This window comes from Medicago sativa, chromosome 6 (assembly GCF_051527215.1).
Source record: "Medicago sativa cultivar Bolivia chromosome 6, Bolivia_mono, whole genome shotgun sequence".
Lineage (NCBI taxonomy): Eukaryota > Viridiplantae > Streptophyta > Magnoliopsida > Fabales > Fabaceae > Medicago > Medicago sativa.
In genome coordinates this window covers 7,350,147-7,371,255 of record NC_140754.1, presented here as the reverse complement: position 1 = coordinate 7,371,255, position 21,109 = coordinate 7,350,147, and the positions used below count along the sequence as shown (strand labels likewise).

The 21,109-nt window shown below is 28.3% G+C and overlaps 1 protein-coding gene and 2 long non-coding RNA genes across 7 annotated transcripts; 1 reads left to right on the top strand and 2 right to left on the bottom strand.

Moving 5' to 3' along the window:
* Window positions 1-555: 555 nt before the first annotated feature.
* LOC146912462 (uncharacterized) lies at window positions 556-6,290 on the bottom strand. Its single transcript, XR_015016498.1, has 9 exons — window positions 5,973-6,290; window positions 5,829-5,884; window positions 5,668-5,725; window positions 5,013-5,078; window positions 4,213-4,310; window positions 3,566-3,645; window positions 3,085-3,116; window positions 2,218-2,260; window positions 556-780 (listed from the first exon to the last, which is right to left on the bottom strand). It is a non-coding gene; the product is annotated as an uncharacterized LOC146912462 (long non-coding RNA).
* Window positions 6,291-7,720: 1,430 nt separating this feature from the next.
* On the bottom strand, window positions 7,721-19,901 carry LOC146912460 (protein neprosin-like). Of its 5 annotated transcripts, none has more exons than XM_085720587.1 (8): window positions 19,671-19,901; window positions 19,077-19,163; window positions 18,682-18,957; window positions 18,283-18,444; window positions 17,620-17,673; window positions 17,360-17,479; window positions 8,600-8,626; window positions 7,721-8,205 (listed from the first exon to the last, which is right to left on the bottom strand). In XM_085720587.1, exons 1-8 carry the CDS (start codon window positions 19,797-19,799, stop codon window positions 7,828-7,830), a joined length of 1,233 nt encoding a protein of 410 aa, XP_085576713.1. In that variant the 5' UTR covers window positions 19,800-19,901; the 3' UTR covers window positions 7,721-7,827. The 5 variants fall into 5 exon arrangements, 1 of the variants encoding a protein (XP_085576713.1); XR_015016490.1 differs by lacking the exons at window positions 7,721-8,205; window positions 8,600-8,626 and adding exons at window positions 15,792-16,066; window positions 16,495-16,606 and having other exon boundaries at window positions 16,798-17,479; window positions 19,671-19,900; XR_015016489.1 differs by lacking the exons at window positions 7,721-8,205; window positions 8,600-8,626 and adding exons at window positions 15,792-16,066; window positions 16,495-16,606 and having other exon boundaries at window positions 16,802-17,479; window positions 19,671-19,900.
* Window positions 13,314-17,178, top strand: LOC146912461 (uncharacterized). Its single transcript, XR_015016492.1, has 4 exons — window positions 13,314-14,033; window positions 14,970-15,055; window positions 16,036-16,143; window positions 16,828-17,178. It is a non-coding gene; the product is annotated as an uncharacterized LOC146912461 (long non-coding RNA).
* Window positions 19,902-21,109: the final 1,208 nt, after the last annotated feature.

Below are 21,109 nucleotides of genomic sequence, written 5' to 3'. Positions count from 1 at the left end.
AAGGGGAAAAAGATGAAGAAGGGTGATTCTAGGTCAAAGAAATAACATAAAACAACCCCTCCTCGATGAATGAAGGAGAAAGAAAGTATAGAGAGAAGTTGGAGTATCTCTCACTAGAAAATTAGGATCGGACACTTGTTACAAATATCATTTCTCTTAATTAAATCTAACCTAAGTGATACAAACAATGTTTTGTGATTGGTTGGGAATGTAAAAAACTAGTATTTCCACCCGTGCAACGCACGGGCAAACATTTTTTTTTTTGTGGCGTTAACAAATTATTATTTTGAACGTTCCACTAAAATACAAACATATAATGCAGTTGTTAGACAAATTGGATTATGTTGTCCTCATAAAATTAAAAATGTCATCGTTTGACATATAGTTCAATTTAATTTAAAGCAATTACATATCCCTGACCAATAATAATTAATGACTACTTATGTTATAAATGTCACAAAAGAGTAGTCGATACTTTCAAAAGTCTCCCGTGTAGTATTTTACATTATATTATTCTTTCTTATATAGGGCATGAATTTATATCCATTTTGCATATTTTCTTCAATAGTTCATTAACTTAATCATATAATTGAATAAGAGACATATTACAGTGATATGAAACACAAAATCAACTATACGCTATACAATTTTGAATTAGAACAACATGACTTTGGTTTAAAAATTTAAATTAAAAATTACTCATGATCTATACATAAATTTGTTGTAACTATATTGCTGGACTAACACCATGTTTATAAGTTCAATACCCTAGAAAATAACCTGTCAAAACAGAATAAACAAACTGATAAATATCTAATATGATTGAAGAACGATAAATAATATTAGAAATAACCAATAGGAAGAAATAGATATATATATATATATATATATATATATATATATATATATATATATAAAACTATTTCATCAATAAACAAATTATTCCATTCTCTTCGGTCATAATGTATTGCAAATAAAATAACCCTATCAAAATGTTGGAAATGTCTATCATGCAAGCCGTTAAATGTAGAGCATGATTCATATTAATTAAGTGTTTGATTTTTGTTAAATGAAAGACAAAGAACTGAAGGGAAAAAGAAAAACAGATTTAAACATGCTATCAATGTAACATATTTGAAGAGTCAAATATACATAAATTTGCATCTTAGTCAAAATTGCTTAGAGAATAAAGATACTAAATAACTAAAACAGAACATGTACCACAACAATTATAGAACAAAAAATCTTATAACCAATTGTTGTGAGAATCACTTCTAAGATCTACCTATCTTTCTATATGCATTGAAAAATTATAGCAATGTCTCTTTAAGTTGGGCTTTTGTTATTTAACAGAGCAGCATACACAATGTGTGCATGTGTGTAACACATACGTTTCTTTTCAGATGTGTGTAAAATTATATTCAATCAAAGACTACCCTTTTATAGCAAAATATCCAGACACAAAGATTATCAAAGAAAAAACCAAAAGAAAGAGACGTCATATTTAGATTCAAATTTTGAACTTCAACATTATGTAAATTTTTAAATTTTTGGCTAAATCCCAATCTCAAAGAAATGGTAATAGATTTTAAACTCAGTGGATCAACTTAATACAAATCACAAACATTCAAATTAAAACCTTTGAAAGAAGGACATGGGATGTGAGATAGTTAACTTTGTTAGGCTAATAAATACTCATGAGTTTCATATGAGAATTTCACAAAACCAAATATATATTTGATGGTCTCAAAGAGCCAGTTACACATACATGTAAGGTCAGAACATGGGATGTAAATTGTTAATTTTTCTAGGCTTATACCTACTCATCAGTTTCACATGACAATTTCACATACTCATCGGTTTCAAATAGGTTTTAATAAGTCGGTTTCACAGTTGCTAGTAGTCCCTTGAGTTTGATAAGTCGTTTTCAAATTCATAATGAATTAAACTTTGACAGATATATGAAACATTAGACATGACAGTCAACTTTAGTTAACAATATATTAATACAAAGTATAGCTCAAAAGTATATTTCAATCCCTTTTAGAAAAGATTTGGTTACTAATTAAATTTCATAATAACTTTCAACGGTATATGACATAATCTTTAATAAAAGATTCTAGTAAATATTTGAAAATCATATGTCACGGAAAAGTAGATCACTATAGTTGATTACTGATTAATAATCTCGTTGACAAAAAAAGGTAAACAAATTACCTTGTGAAAAGGATTGCACTGACAACAGGACCATACGCCTATCCTGAAAGGTAAGACAAAATTATTGTAGGTCAATAAAAGTCTAGCTAACTTCAACGGTTAATGTGGCAAAAACAGCATAATCAATTTGCAATGTTTGATCCTTTATTTGTCAAGAAAAACTAAGTCAGCAAATAGAGCTTGGCATTACTCATGTAGTGAGGTCAACATGTTTGGGTCAAATTTAAAAACACAATACGAAATAGAGGTAACAATATCTGTTATATACCTTTGAACATTTATAATGCATATCTAGCATAAAAACTTCATTTTTATAAAAAAATATATTCATAGAATTTGTTTGGAATCTGAATTAACAAAACTACTCATCGGCAAGAAGTAGGCACATATATATAAACTATATAAAATATAGAGTCCAAAAAGTTGTGATTAAAATAAACCTAAAAATGGTCGTGATTCAATACTAATGCAATTTTCATGACAATTATTTCAATCCCCAAGCAGAATCTTTAATATAGAAGAAGAAGAAAGATTGACCATAGTCATAGTGTGATCATATCCAACTACCCCTTGTCTCTCCAAAATACAGTTCCAAAAAAGATAAAATAATACAAAAATTGTGGCCCTAACAAAAAAATACAAACAATGCTATTTTTCAAAGAAAGTACTTTGACATGAAATCCCCTTTCAACCTCAAATCAAGTTGTAGAGATGAAGCAACTAATAAATATGATGATACTTGGTAATAAAATGGTAGTAAGGATACAATACAAACAATAAAACAAATTTAGAAAAGCCAACTTAGCAAAATTCAGAACACAGTTCAATCTTAATTTACACACAGTAGCAACATATAAAATATATTACCTTTCCATTAGAATTGAAAAGAAGAAATGAACCTATAAAAAAAAAATCAACATAGTGTTAGATCGTTGTTATGAAAATGAAAATTCAGGCACATTAAAAAAAATAAAGACAAAAGTAACCCTCAAAAAGAGACTTAATTTTTCAAAAAGTGATTGCATTTTAATTTTGATAATAGTTTAGATTACATCCTCGTCCCCTAAATTTGAAGTCCCATAAATACATGAGTTTAGAATTTACTTTTTCAATTCACCACTCATATTAAATACATAGAGAAGGGATCCTATTTGTTTATGTGTTTAGAATTTATCTCTTCACCAACCATCATCATACTTTAATAGTGAAGGGATCCTATTTGTTTATGTGTTTAGAATTTACCTCTTCATGTAGAGTAGCTAGTTTTCTAGTGATTTACATACTTAAGATAGGAGGAGCCTCTAATGAAAAATAAATCATAAAAGTTTATAGCAAGATATCCACTCACATTGTGTAAAGGAAGGTCATGAGATTGAAGACAAAGCACCATGTCAACCTTTACTTTCCTTTTCTCAATTCCAGATTACCCTGCCACAAACAAATAATTTTTAGATTAGCCATTCAATTACATTGTCAATCATGAACATAACTTGATTGGCCCCCTTAAATACTCAGCAGTTTCACATACTATCATCAGTTTTAGAAAAGTTTTAATAATTGATACTTCAATTGGAAACATAAACAATTAATACAAAATATAATGGTAAAACAAAAAATGTATGCCACAATCTTCAAATTCAAACCCTCATACGCCAAAGACCAATAAAATTTAGAAAATATAATTAAATTATAAAAAGATAAGCAAAGAAAAAAGGCTATATCATATAAATAAGTGTTATAGCAGAATATTTGTAAAATCCATTTTCAATTATAAGCATCAAACAAATGAGTAAAAAATAAAAATAATAATTTATCATCCATGAGACTCAAATCACAAAAACCTTATTCATCCATTCTTGTCATAAAGTTTGAAGAAAACAGGGGGGGCTCATATGCGTTGAAAAACAAAACTCCAAAAAGTATAATGAAATTCAAAATGGATCTAGCCAATTAAACAAAATATCTTCTGCAATAGAGGATATAGAAGAGGCAAACCTAGAAGATTCATGAAAAAGAAATACGTTGAGAGTTGAGACAAAGATTTGAAGCGTTATTTTCCTTTCCATCATCACTTGCTCAGTTTTTTGCTCTTCCTGCAAACACAAAAAATGAAATGCATAAACTTCCATTTACAACATAAATTTAGATAGCATTTTTGTTTACACAAAGTTCAACTATATGCTTTATAAGATATACCAACAAAGTAGAGAGAGGTTAAAGAATAGCAGCGAAACAAAAACTAAGGTGGAATAAGTTATGTTATTGCATTATACTTTTTTTATAATCACTAACCATTATAAGGAATGAACTACAATATAAATATGAGAATGAAATGGTGTTAGTAGTTTAGAGAGATTAGTTACGTAGTTAATTATTTTGTATAGTTGATTAAGTCCCGTATTCATTTTTTTCATTTAGCTTTTAAAGAACTTATCACTCAATTTCTCCAAATCGTGTCCATATGTAACAGATGAAAACTTGCAGAATACCAATTGATAAAAAAAAACCTTGAATCAATGGTCATTACTCTAGAGATTTAATCTTCAAAATGTTTAATGCCAATATAACTCCACATTTAATCAAAAGTCCATATGATTAGAAATCTTTATATTTTTTTGGTAAGATTTAATGGTAAATATAATTTTGTTGCAAAACAGACATAATGACAAAGTCACAAAGAATTGTTTCCACTTCAATAAAGCTAATTCATATGATCATCAATATATCTAATTTCATAAAACCTATAAAACTCTTTCAAAAAAAAAAACTATAAAACAAATTAGAGAACAATCTACCTCATTTCATCATTGATTTGAAATCTTTATTGTCAGAACCATCTTCAAGTAGAACCCCTTTCTCTCCTAAGAAACCAAAAAAACAAATAGTTCAATCAATCAAATACTAAAAACAAACTAAGCAAAAGTATAAAAAAAAACCACCCAAAATATGTATTGTTACAATTAATAGCCAACCTCTATACTCAAAACTCGACATCCAAGATCAATTGAACTCCACATCAACATAAAAGGACAACCTTAATAACATATAAACTGTCTAATGGTATTCAAAAGTTTTCCAAAAATTTCTAGAAGTGTATATTATCAAAATTCACTTCAGTGTGAATATATTATCAGTCACAATGCTTCAATTTAGAAATTAAAGTTTTAAAAAAAATATAGTTGTAGTTGATGATACAGAACTATAGATTGCACATTGCATATTTCATTTTCAGTGACTTTAGGTCCACTGTTGTTCAAAACAATTCCAAATATCATCATTAGTCTACTATATCAACTACACAAAGAAAATGACATGTAAATAACTATTTAGATCTAAACATCTTATAACATGCAACAACAATATAGCACAACAACAACAACAACAATCTAATTCATATGATTTTCAAAAAATATTCATGACACTTGTAAAATAAATTAGAGAACAATCTACCTCATATTATCATTGACTTCATCTCTTGATTCTCAGAACCTTCTTCTTCATCATTTCTCTTTTAAGAAACCCAAAAATACAAAGTTCAATCAATCAGATACTCAAAACAAAGAAAAGCAAAATTTCAACCATAAACACTACTATCTATAGACACGGATTACCTTCAAATAAAAGGATTGCTGTTAAAGAACAGTGATTCAAAATCGTGTCTCCTGAACTACAGGAGAAGAAAAAATTGAAATTAGGGTTTAGAACATGAACACGCTTCAGGAATTTAAAAAGAAAAATGGATTCATAATTCTTACCTCCGTCGTCGTTCGTGTGTTTGGTCGTAAAATCGACCTGGTAGCGATTTGCGATTGGAATAGAGGAAGAGGAGAGCGGAAAAGAGGAAGAGGAGAGAATGAATTCGTAGAGAGAGAGAATGAATTCGTACAGAGAAAGAGAGAAAGAGTGAGAGATTTGTTGAGGGGGGGGATTCAAAATTTGAATTTGAATTGAGTGAAACTTGTCTGAGGGTTGTGCAGATTTATGGTGTTTGTCTCCTAGCTGAAGTTTGTTGACTTTGAAGGTTTATTTTGACATCAGCAGCGTGAGAACAGGGGAAAAGCAAACCCTCTTACGTTTTTTGCAATTAATGTCTGGATAAAAATCTGTAAAGGGGTTCTACTTTAGTGTTGGGCTGAGTGTATTGGGCCATAAATCAAATGAAACATTTGTTTTTTTCCTAATAATACACCCGAAAATGATGTTTTTGGGAGGGAAATAAACACTTCAAAATGTTTATGCTCTAAAGTGAATATTGATGCATTTTTAATTGTGAACATGTGAGAATTCAAATGGTTTTGTGGTCCCTATTACTATAAGTGATGATAAAATGAGATTATAAAAAATTATGATTTATTGTAGGAGGCTTAGAATTTTGACACATTGGATTGGAGCAAATTTTTTTCCTATTTGTGGTCCTATTACTATAAGTGATGATAAAATGAGTCAATAAAAAATTATGATTTATTGTAGAGGCCTTAGAATTTTGACACATTGGATTGGTTCAAAAAAATTTCCTTATTTGTTTCTTCACATTTGTATATTATTAAGATTAAGATATCACGCCAAATATGTAAGTTAAACGCGGGACCAAAAAATTTGAATTTTAGAAAAAGTAAAATTAAGTATCATAATTACATTAATCTTTGTAATATGAAGTAAACATGGTTTTTTTTAATCGTCGGATCTCAAGTTCATATCTCTTTGCAATATCCTATATAAGATCATATTTAAGGTACTTGCAAATAGAATTAAAATTGTTTTACCAAAGTGTAAGAATAGTTTGAAGTTGTGGAAAAAAGATCGATTGTTGATAATGTCCTTATTGTGTTTGCAATCAGTAGGGCGTATGATAGAGTAAGCTTAATTTTTGTTCAAAGTATGATGAGAAAGATGGGTTTTCACGAGAAGAGGATTAACTTAGTGGGTATGTGTATAATTAATGTGAAGTAGCGAGTGTTTGTTAATGATGATAATATTGGTTTACAAAACTCGGGTAGTGGATTGCAACATGTGTGACCTTCTATCTATGTATCTTTTTATCATATGTGTCGGATGTGTCTGTTCTCTTGAAGAGACTAAAGGCTCGTGGGGATATCCATGGGATCAAGGTGTGTTGGGGAATACTTCTTCTAGCACATCTTTTATTTGTTGATGATTGTTTTCCATTTCGTAAGGCAAAGGAAGCGAGAAAAATTTCTTCTCTAGTACTTTGAAGACTTACGAGGAAATATTTGGTTAGACGATTAACTTGCAAAAGTTGGAGATATTTATTAAAAAGATTACAAATGAGGCAACGAAAGACACTTTAAAGCATATTTTCATGTATCTGATTCACCATCATGGATTAAAAATGACAATAAAGAACACTAATTCACCATATTTTTTCTTAATTTTTAAATTTCACAAAGAACCGAATATTTGTTTTTTCTCGTCGAAGTCCAAAGTCATGAATGTACAACAAATGACAAAAACATGATAAAAAAATAATTTTAAATCTACTAGCTGTCAGGGAAAAAAATAGAGAATGTTACTACATGTCTGTCTAAATAATTTTTTTTTATATTTGTGTCTATGTAAGACTATCTCCTATACTAAAATTACAATGAAAATTCAAGGACAAGAAGAGGAACTTTGTCCAGGTCCTCCAAAATAAAAGGTTGGTTCTTGTACATCTTCATCATTAAAAGCACTATAACAATTAGGTTCTTGAGAAGCTACATTTATAGATTCTGGATATTTAAGCATAAGTGAATTATCCTTAATCCTTATATTACGTATATAACATGCTTGACCAAATTTACCATCTGCCAAATGTCCACTACCCATCTGTGTTTTTGTGTGGGGAGATTTTTTGACTTGTGAACTGAAAACTTGTCCACCCCATTGAACCAATGTGGCACTATGTTTCAAAGAGGTAAATAATTCAACAGGCCAATAACCTATAGGTATGTCATGACTCTCTTTAAGCCACCAATGCCCTAACTCATCCTAAAATCACAACATAGGAAAAAAAATATTAGATTAATAAACATCTATTCAAGTGTTATGAAAAAATCTATCTAGGTCAATTGTAAGACATAAACATTTTTTTTAGTGGTCGGGGTTCGAACATCAGATTTTGCATATATTATGCATTGTCTCTACCAACCGAGTTAAGTTCACGAAGACGTAATACATAAACATTTGTGCACATGCTATGTTTTTTTTTTCTTTCTAGAAATGGGACAATTAAAACCCCACCATTATTTCTAGAAAAAACATAGCATGTGCACTTTTTAGAAAAATCAGTCATTCTAGCTATGAAATTATTTGAGTGTCAATAGCATATATGCATATGTGATGAAATGAAATGAATATAAGAAAATAATGTTGTTATAATTACCAAGAATATTCCAATATTTAATTCATACTAGTAACATACCCGTGCATCCGCACGGGTACTGGTTGGTCGTGGATGATTTTTTGTAGTTAGAACTTGACAATATGCATTTGTTAACATTTTAAATTTAGACCATTTAAAGGTTAATTATTATTAACTTTGAAAAGTATAGAAAATAGATTAAAAAAAGTTGTATTAAAAAACCAATTGTTTAAAAAATGAAAAAAAAAATGTATATAAAAGTTTAAACAATAATGTTATATTCTTTCAAAAAAAAATGTTATATGTCCCTGTGAGGTTAGCTCAGTTGGTAAGGTCCAGGGTTCGAATCCCGGACACCACCAAAAAAACAATAATGATATCAACTTATATAAATTTTCTCCAAAAAACAATATCGACTTATTAGATTATGTTTGCCAAATTTAAAATAAGGGAGATAAGGAAATTTGTATAATAATTAATTATAAATTTTAAGAAGTGGCAACTTGTAATGTTCATAACAATTGTTTCTTTTGTCAAAAAAAAAAAACAATTATTTCTAAATTTTTATCACCGGAGACTTAGCTCGTGTATAATAATTATTTTAAAGTTTTTATCAATGTCAACATGTCCCGTGTATAATAATCCGGGGTTCGAATCCCGGACACCACCAAAAAAACAATAATGATATCAACTTATATAATTTTTCTCCAAAAAACAATATCGACTTATTAGATTTAGGAATATGTTTGCCAAATTTAAAATAAGGTAGATAAGGAAATTTGTATAATAATTAATTATAAATTTTAAGAAGTGTCAACTTGTAATGTTTATAACAATTATTTCTTTTGTCAAAAAAAAAAACAATTATTTCCATATTTTTATCACCGGAGACTTAGCTCGTGTATAATAATTATTTTAAATTTTTTATCAATGTCAACATGTCATGTGTATAATAATCCGGGGTTCGAATCCCGGACACCACCAAAAAAACAATAATGATATCAACTTATATAATTTTTCTCCAAAAAACAATATCGACTTATTAGATTTTGGAATATGTTTGCCAATTTTAAAATAAGGGAGATAAGGAAATTTGTATAATAATTAATTATAAATTTTAAGAAGTGGCAACTTGTAATGTTTATAACAATTATTTCTTTTGTCAAAAAAAACAATTATTTCCAAATTTTTATCACCGGAGACTTAGCTCTTGTATAATAATTATTTTAAATTTTTTTATCAATGTCAACATGTCCCGTATATAATAATCCGGGGTTCGAATCCCGGACACCACCAAAAAAACAATAATGATATCAACTTATATAATTTTTCTCCAAAAAACAATATCGACTTATTAGATTTTGGAATATGTTTGCCAAATTTAAAATAAGGGAGATAAGGAAATTTGTATAATAATTAATTATAAATTTTAAGAAGTGGCAACATGTAATGTTTATAACAATTATTTCTTTTGTCAAAAAAAACAATTATTTCCAAATTTTTATCACCGGAGACTTAGCTCGTGTATAATAATTATTTTAAATTTTTTATCAATGTCAACATGTCCCATGTATAATAATCTGGGGTTCGAATCCCGGACACCACCAAAAAAACAATAATGATATCAACTTATATAATTTTTCTCCAAAAAACAATATCGACTTATTAGATTTTGGAATATGTTTGCCAAATTTAAAATAAGGGAGATAAGGAAATTTGTATAATAATTAATTATAAATTTTAAGAAGTGGCAACATGTAATGTTTATAACAATTATTTCTTTTGTCAAAAAAAACAATTATTTCCAAATTTTTATCACCGGAGACTTAGCTCGTGTATAATAATTATTTTAAATTTTTTATCAATGTCAACATGTCCCATGTATAATAATCTGGGGTTCGAATCCCGGACACCACCAAAAAAACAATAATGATATCAACTTATATAATTTTTCTCCAAAAAACAATATCGACTTATTAGATTTTGGAATATGTTTGCCAATTTTAAAATAAGGGAGATAAGGAAATTTGTATAATAATTAATTATAAATTTTAAGAAGTGGCAACCTGTAATGTTTATAACAATTATTTCCAAATTTTTATCACCGGAGACTTAGCTCATGTATAATAATTATTTTAAATTTTTTATCAATGTCAACATGTCCCATGTATAATAATCTAGGGTTCGAATCCCGGACACCACCAAAAAAACAATAATGATATCAACTTATATAATTTTTCTCCAAAAAACAATATCGACTTATTAGATTTTGGAATATGTTTGTCAAATTTAAAATAAGGGAGATAAGGATCGAATCCCGGACACCACCAAAAAAACAATAATGATATCAACTTATATAATTTTTCTCCAAAAAACAATATCGACTTATTAGATTTTGGAATATGTTTGCCAAATTTAAAATAAGGGAGATAAGGAAATTTGTATAATAATTAATTATAAATTTTAAGAAGTGGCAACTTGTAATGTTTATAACAATTATTTTTTTGTCAAAAAAAAACAATTATTTCCAAATTTTTATCGCCGGAGACTTAGCTCGTGTATAATAATTATTTTCAACTTTTTATCAATGTCAACATGTCCCGTGTATAATTATCCGGGGTTCGAATCCCGGACACCACCAAAAAAACAATAATGATATCAACTTATATAATTTTTCTCCAAAAACCAATATCGACTTATTAGATTTTGGAATATGTTTGCCAAATTTAAAATAAGGGAGATAATGAAATTTGTATAATAATTAATTATAAATTTTAAGAAGTGGCAACTTGTAATGTTTATAACAATTATTTCTTTTGTCAAAAAAAAAAAATTTACTTCCAAATTTTTATCACCGGAGACTTAGCTCGTGTATAATAATTATTTTAAATTTTTTGTCAATGTCGACATGTCCCGTGTATAATAATCCGGGGTTCAAATCCCGGACACCACCAAAAAAATAATAATGATATCAACTTATATAATTTTTCTCCAAAAAAAATATCGACTTATTAGATTTGGAATATGTTTGCCAAATTTAAAATATGGGAGATAATGAAATTTGTATAATAATTAATTATAAATTTTAAGAAGTGGCAACTTTTTTTTTTTTTGAATAAAGAAAGTGGCAACTTGTAATGTTTATAACAATTATTTCCAAATTTTTATCACCGGAGACTTAGCTCGTGTGGTTTTTTTTTTTTGAGGGATTATACACACGTGTGGTTTCTTTTTTGACAATTTTTTGAATAAGTGGGGTGTCCGGGGTTCACACGTGTGGTTGTGAACTAAAAAAACACAATTGTAAAAAATAAAATTACTTAATTTATACACATGTTCGATAATTATTTGATATCTTTAAAGAATTAGGCAATATGATAGTCTAAATAGTTTAAACATTTTAGCATGAACAATATTTTTAAATGACAGCTTGTCATGTAGATCAAGATTAGTTTGGTCAATGACAACTTATCTTTTTTTTTTCCTTCTTAAAAATGTTTTTGGATCTATGTTTCTTCTTCATCATCTTCTTAATTTAAAGAACAATAATGTTATTTTTTTTGTACAATTTGTTAAATATATTATCAATATATTTAAAGAAGTAGGTTGAGACCTTAATATGTGTCTTTCTAAGTGTCTTTCTAGTGTTTCATTGAGACCTTATTCCTTGTCTAGTCCATACCCGAAGATTATCGATTTCCTGAGAAAATTTGAGTTTCTTGTGTTGCTAATAGTTTATTACCGTTCATTGCAGATACTATGGTTGACTCTGAACTTTATTTCAACAAAATTCTGATCGACCCTCTCGTTTTGTCTCTCATCTTGCTTAGACATTATGGTTTAAAATCACCATTCTTTTTTGGTGGTAATGACACGAATTTAAGTTCGGTTAATGCTATTGTAAGTTCTCCTCTTTCCTTTTCTCTCTTTTGTACCTACCATGTGTTTTTTGGTCTGAAGTTTAATTGAAATCTAAAACAAAGTTCCTTCGACACATTATACCACAAAAATATAATTATCACCACTCAATTTTTTGGTAAGAAATCACAACTCAGATTATACCAAAAAAATTAATTTTCACCACTTTATTTTTTGTCAGAAATTAAAACTCTTTTATTCATTTAATATATGGAAATGATAAAAAGAAAGTTTGGTCATCGCACATCAGATTTCTCAACTACTCTCACGGGATGTATGTCATAACATTTAACCACACATCAATAACAAATCAACTATTAATTTATTATTTATTCAGTACTAATTCAACACTGATTTGATTTCTCTTGTGTACCATATACCTAGTTTGTTGGTTTCTTTGAAATAAATAAGTTGATCTCTTAAGACCTTTTATTGCAAATTCAGTGGCCTTTATCATCCATGGTATGAGTAATTTCATGGACGAAAATTCAAATGACATATAGAACTTTTAATAATATTTCAAAATACCCTCGACTTTTGTCAAAAGTTTATCAATTAAGCAACTCGTTGTGTGACAAAACACAAAGATAAAGATTTAATTGAGAAAATTTTGATAAAAATTATTTTTGAAATATTAATAAAATCCTGAGAATGACTTACAAAGACATAAATTAAATTGGAAATTTATTCTTTATTTAGAGGTCAATAAGTTAGATCCAAATATGGTTTTTGATAGAACACTATGACGTCATTTGATCTATGTAGCCGACCCCACTTAGTGGAATAAAATTTAGTTGTTGTTGTATTCATTATTTAATTGTCCCATTAAAAAATATTAATTAATTATAAATTTGTTTTAATGCTAGTTTAAAAATTTTGTTCCACACAACACGTGCCTACCACCCCACTTCAAATCTCTACACATTCTATTCACTTTCTCAAATCCTCACACGTCTCTCTCTAGTTTTTAATTTTTTTTATTTAATTTTATTTAATAAATTTTTTATTTTTAACATATCAGATCTTTTTCTTCTCCATTTCATTTCAATCGTCCCTCCCACTCTCTCTCCCCATCCGTATCTTTTTCTCCTCCACCATGAACCACCGTCAACGCAACTTCTGACCAGATCTACATCTTTCCGGCGACCTTTACTAATTTTTTTTTACATATTATTCATCACCTCATTCTCCTCTATCTTTCTATCAAATTAGATTTTCAAAAGGAAATAGCTTGAGAATTTCTCATTTTTAAAAATGAGGTTTCCGGCCAACATTTGGATGCACCACCACCACAACTATACTAATCTCTCCATTCTTTATAAAACACCCTTTTTTATTTCACCGATTTTGCTGCCACCGTGAGCCTCCAATGTAAAAAATCAAACTGATACTTTACTTACTCTTAACATCCACAACAAAACCCACAAAAATTAAGGACGGAGCAACTGTTTTTGGAGACAACAGCAATAGCTTCATCAAACATGCAACAAATTCAGAAGATGAAATTTGATGCGATTTTCTTGTATCTTCAAGAGATGTAAGAATATTATTTTGTAGATTTATGAATCTGTTTTAGGATTTTATTTAGATCTATTACTACTGGTATTCTTTTGTTAATACTTTTACCGAATCTTTGATAAAGAACCTTTTATATTGCAAATTCCTTGAAATGAAAACTATTGTTTAAGAACTAAGTAGGTTTGTTTACATGATAGAAAAAACAGATTTTTTTTTAATTTCATGTGTAAACTGTATTTAATATTTTTTTTCTATCATTTAATTGATTTATGTGGATAGTAAAAACAGATTTTAACTTATTAATGAAAAAATAAATGATTCATTTTAAATTTTGTTATTTATTATTATGTTTATATTTTTTTTCTTTCAAATGAGTATGTATGTATACCCAGATTTCATTTGGTATTTTTTTTTTTCAAATAAAAAATAATAATTTTAACAAATATTTTACAGAAAATAATAATTATAATTTTTACTTCATTTTGTTTCTATGTTTAAAATCACCATTGTTTGTACTGGTGATGACATAGATTTATATCTCTGATAATGTTATTGTAAGTTCAAAAGCCTTTCCTTCTTCATCTCTCTTTTGCAAACACATTGTGTTTTTTGGTCTGACATTGAATTGAAATTGCATACAAATCAACTATTTATTTCTATTTTTCTACCAAACCAAATTCATCTCCCTCATCAATGACAAATCAAATATTTATTTATCAACTCATTCCATTCCATGTTTCTATCAATTCAAATTCTCAAAAAAAAAAAAAATAGTTAACTTGTAAATTTTGTTTTCAAGCCATTGTGGTCTATTTGTATGCACCACAACTAAACTCTTTTCTTATATATCTCTGTTTTTCATAACAATTATAATCACACAAAAAACATATCATATTGAAACTCTCATAATCAAACTATTTCCTCATCATTTACTTAGGAATGTCTTTCTTTGTAGTTTTCTGGAGGGACAACAACATCATTCGAGTTTCCTGGACAAATAACATTTGTTATGAGATATGCAAATATAATATCAACAAAAAGGTAAAGTAACCATTTTCCTCATCATTTATTTATTCTTGTAGTTTGTTCTCTTTTATGTTCAATTTAGTTTCTAAATTCTTTTCAAATATTTTTGTAGAATTTTGAAAATGAAGTTGAAGAAAAATAGAAGCTTGTTTTACTTCTACCTAAGAAAAAAAATATGGTGGTATTATTTTTTTTGAAGTTGAAATACTTTCATTCTATACTAACAGAATCAGTACAGAGCAAGTGAAAAATTTGGTATGGTAGTTTGTTAAAGATGATATGAAAAAAATAGAAAAATAATGGAGAATGCATATGTGTAGATAAAGAATTGGTGTTATTGTCTTTTACTTACCTTTGTCCTTGTCGGTTCATCACCACATATATACTACATCTATTGAAGAAAAAACACATTGAAAAATTTAGATAAAAGATTATCGTTTATGTAGTATATGTGTGGTGATGAACCTAAGAAAAAAAACATGGTTGTTTGTTAAAGATGATATGAACAACATTAAAAAAAAAAAAAAAAGAATGATGAATGCATGTGTAGATAAAAAATTGGTGTTATTTGTACTTTACTTATCCTTGTCCTTGTGTATTGAAGAAGAAAAAGAATTGAAAAAGTTACATAAAAAATGATTTGTAAGTAGTATGTGTGGGGTGACGAACCTAAGCAAAAGAAAAAAAAACATGGTAGTTTGTTAAAGATGATATGAACAGAATCAAAACAATATAAAATCACACAAGAATATACTAATCAAACTCTTCTCGGTTTTCCTTTATCTTGTATTTAAGCATCCCTTTTTTTGCAGTTTGTTAAAGTGATAAGAACATCATTCAACTTTCCTGCAAAATTTAATATTTTTCAATCTTATTAGCAACATAAAAGACACTGATACATAATGTCCACAAAATCAAACTCTCATAATCAAACTATTTTCGAACTCTCTCCCGTTGTTTCCTCATCATTTATTTAGGCATGTCTTTTTTTGTAGTTTCTTGGAGGGACAACATCATTCGGGTTTCCTGCAAAAAAAAAACATTTGTTGCAGAAGAACTTCATTTGAAGATGAAATGTGCAAATAATGAATATGAAAATAAAGGTACGGTAACTCTCTTCCCCATCATTTATTTATGCTTGTTGTTTGTTAATCAATTGATCTGGATTTCTTTTTCCTTACAAATGAAATTATAATGTATTTTACCGAAGTATAGATGTTATTTTGTGTTGGAGTGTTTATAGTTGAAGAAAAATAAAAGCTTGTTTTACATGTAAGGAAGAATGAAAATATATATAAGATTATCCTTTATGAATAATATGTGTGCTGATGAACCTAAGCAAGAAAAAGTAAGAAATAACATGGTAGTAGTATGTTAAAGATGATATGAACTAAAAAAATAATAATGAAGAATGCATGTGTAGGTCAAAAAATCGGTTATTGTCTTTTACTTACCTGTTTCCTTCTTCTTGAGTTGGAGTGTTTACTTGCATCTTTTTTCCTTCTAGATTCTCTTCAAATCTTTTTGTACAATTTTGATATTGAAGTTGAAGAAAAACAAAAGCTTCTTTTACATGTAAGGAAGAATGAAAATATGTATAAGATTATCATTTATGTGTAATATGTGTGCTAATGAACCTAAGCAAGAAAATGTAAGAAATAACATGGTAGTATGTTAAAGATGATATGAACAAAATAAAAAATAATAATGAAGAATGCATATGTGTAGGCAAAAAAATTGGTGTTATTGTCTTTTACTTACCCGTTTCCTTCTTCTTTGTTGTGCAGAGATGTATATCTTTCAAGCTATCTGCAAAAAAAAATTATTAGATATTGAAGTTTACAATTACAAAAGAGGGAGGAAAATGAAAGCAAAAAGGAAGGAGTCAAATGCAATTTGAAATGAAAGAGATGCAGAGAGAGAAAGAAACTGAAAAAGAGATAAATAGTGTGAAGAAAGATTGAAATTTGTGGGAAACTTATGTTTGAGCAAAATAAATTTGAATTTCAAATTTGAGAGCCAAAATAAATTTGACAGCCAAGCATTATTCCAATCTGTAAATATTGGTAACCGTGCAAACTTGTAACCACATATCCTCTCAAAGTGGATTTGTTTTGTAAAAGGCAAATATTTAGTTACTTCTCAAGGAAAAGGTGTTGTAAAAGGCAAACAAACTGAATTGCTGCAAACAGAAATGATTTGGTTGCAAAAAGCAAATTTAGGACAACATTTACCCTCAAATTGGACACGTGTCAAACATTAATTAAAGGTCAAAATTGAGTTTTCACCAGCATAGGAGATTCTTATATTAAGAGAGGATTGTTGACCAGAGTAAGATGATATGGGGTTTATGCCACCACCAAGAGCAACTGTGTTGGATGTTTGCACAAATCCAGAGCAAGTGAGATCAAAACATCCTGTTGATTTATATGAATCTTTCTGTATCAGAGTAGAATTTATTAAAAAAAATGTTTAATCAATTACCCCTTTCAATTTTGTGGTTATACATAACAACTAAGATTTGAAATTACTAAAAAAAAAATTGACATGATTGATATTTCAATTAAAAAAGCACTTACAGTCCAGTAGCTAAATAGTCGTGTGTCATGGTTGCCATATAACCCTGGATTCACCTAAAATCAACATAGAGAATTTGTTATGTTCATGTGACTTAACTTACACATTATTATTCATTATATTATTCACATGTATAACAAAATTTACAGCTTAATTGAGAATTTATATCATATAGAACATATGTGAAAATTTTTACTTAAATTTAATATCATTTGATATGTTATTGAGATAAGTTAGGATTGACATTGTTTAATAAAATTTCATAAGTTATTAATCTTGATATGTTTCAATGACATATCAAATAATTATATATGTACATAAAAATTTATAAACATGATCAAAAATATATAAGCTTTCATTTTAATGGTGATTATGCATTCCGTTAGTCAAAATAGTCTCTAACGAGAACAAATGGTCCTATTTCCAATCAAGAAGCATTAACCCTACACGCTTTAACTCTTCAAGAGCTCCAAGACCATGACGTTAAAGGAAACATTTTAACGTCAATGACTATTTTGACTGCCAAATTGCACAATCAGGAAATATTTTGTATTTTATTTTCGCTAATGAAAGGACTATGGTAGCAATTCGTTACCCATTCAAGGACGAAAATCACTATTTTCCCTATATATAACTATTTGAGAAACAACAAAGAAAGCACTAACCATCCAACCAGCTTCAATGCTTTCAAACTCATTACCATTTCCAGCCTTCAGCCAAATTTGAGCAGTGGTGGAATCATCTGGCAGGTCAACCTTTGGATTCCAAACATTAATATCTGCTTCTGCACCAATAAAATTTGATCCTGATGCTGCAAGATGTACTCCCTGCATGATCACATCACCATAACCCATTTATAACCATTCATTATAATGTTATCAATACAGAGCAATAGAAATGATAGAACTTATTTATCAAAAAAAGTTAACACTTAGAAACAAGGTTTTGAAAGTGTTGTCCGTAACCATTGATTAACAAATCAAAGTTAGATATTATAATATGTGCATACATACATACATACTAGTACTAGTATATTAACAAAATTAATCATAAAATGTACATACCGAATGATCTTCTGAAACAACGTTGGAGGAACCACTAAGTTTGGAGAAATTCGAGATTGTGGTGTTTGTTGAATTCACAAACGATGATGACTGTTTTAATCCAAAGCGGTCTAGCGACGCAACTCTCAATAAGTCCTGCTTTTGAATTCTTCGAATGGGGACAGTTCCTTTTGGACACCTTCCACTTTTATGCCATGTTTGGGATAACTTAAAGTTTTTTTTGGAAGTGTATTTTCTGCTTGAATGTTGTGATTCTTTAAAAAATGTGGGTATTTTCTGTACAAACGGTTCGTTAAATAAAAAGATTAAAAAATTGAATAGTATGAGAAGAATGAGAGAAAATATCATAACAACAACAACAAGTAATAAGGAACGCGGGGGTTACAATAATGCACCTGAATTTTGTGGTTTTTTAAGGCCGGATGATCAAAAGCAGGTTGTTTGTAAATGTCAACGCAATCAATAATATCTCCATTTTCACTCTGCATAAAAAAGTCATTTCTTAAGTAGCGCTTCAAATCCAATAAATCCAAATACTTTAAAACATAATGTTGAAAGAATATGATAGGTCGAAGTGTTAATCCTTATTTTTGGTTAAGTAGTCTAACGATTAGAAATTCATATTTAAGGTAAATAAATGAGAAATCTGGGATTCGAATCATGAACACAGCATAGTGCAACATCTTTATCAATTGAAGTATGTTCATAGAGACTATTTCATAATTGAGATTGAAGTGTTATTCATTCCTAAACTCCCAAATAATGGCTCCCAAAATCTAACTCAAAATTTAAAGCCATATGTTACATAATTGAGAGAGATGTCCAATGGAAATTTCACAAAATATAACAACAAAAGTCATTCAAATAACGTAAAAACATGTGATAAATTGGATATATAAATGTACAAAAAAAAAACGGAAAAATAATGTAATAAATTGAAATTTTACAAAATGGATATTCTTCAATGGAAACGTTACCAAATTTCATACCTTGATGGTTTTCACTGCAGGCCTGTTATGGAGTTTCAATTTGGCTTCAATTTCAGTTTCTGAAAGTGATATTGCTCGTGCAACAAAAAATGCCCAATGCAACAACATTGCAACCTTGTATTTCTCCATTCTACTTTGATATCTTCTCTTCAATTCTCCTTAATTCAAAAAAACTTTAATACATTCAATATAATCTCACAAAGATATACAAACATTTATGTGTGTAAAATGGCGTCATAATTTGTACAAAAAAAAATGGCATCATAATTAATTGGTTTTTTTTAGTCAACAATTAATATTTTTCGTTGATGTAGAATAGTCAATAATTCTTGACCAAAAAAATGTCAATAATTATAGTTCTTTTTCACAATTCAAATATAGTTTATGGCATTAACATGTATGGCTGTTTTCTTTTTTACTATTTTAACATCTATTGACTATTAATAGTCTATACACTCGGGCACTAATGGATCTAGTCGGTATTAGTGCACTAATGGGCACTACTAGTTGGTTTTTTAGTCAATAATTAATCTTTTCCGTTGATACTACTCTGTCTTAAAGATAAGAAAGAAAAAAAAAAGGCAAAAAACGTTTATGCTATCTTATTAAAAATATGAATCAAGTATATCAATTTTGTTTGACTTTTTTTTCTTATTTTTTTTTCCTTATATTTGAGATTGGAGAGAGTATAATATTTTATAATTTATTCAATGAGTTTGATATATAGTAAAAAGACAGGTTTTTTTTATCTAAAAGTTTAGATTTCGGGTTTAACAAATGTCATTAAGGGAGAAGAGAGTAAAATATTTTGTAATTGTTTTTTGAGCTATACAATCTTCTCTATCTTCACTCGGCTATCATCCTCTCACTAAAATTATAAATAAGTGATATATACACGTTTGATCTATATAACTACCCAAAAATGAATTTCTATATTGTGGATCCTCTGATGGATTAATAGTCGGTATCATTAATAGTCGGTATCAGTGCACTGATGGATTTCAATCCCCTTGGGCCATAAATCAGCTGCCCATTAATTAAATTATGTCATTTTAATTAAATTTTCATTATTTTGTTTTACAATAATTAAAATTTATTATTGTGTATTGACTATAATATTATTAAATGAGACTGTATAATTAATAAAAACGTCGATCTTGCCCAATTTTTTTCAATAAAACATTAGTCACACTATTATTTTTTTGTGAAGAAATTAAATCAGGCCATCTAAATTTAGGAGCACATTCTAAGATCTCAAGTTAAGACCACCAAACCAATCCAAGAGTATTCTCACACTTTATTCTTATGCGTGAAAATGTTTTATTTGTATATTATTTATTCTATTATTATATACAAATAAATTTCTCTATTGTATCATTGTATGTCATTGGATAGTTTTTTGATTTTTTTTTTTTAAAAGATAACTTTTCAAAAACCCT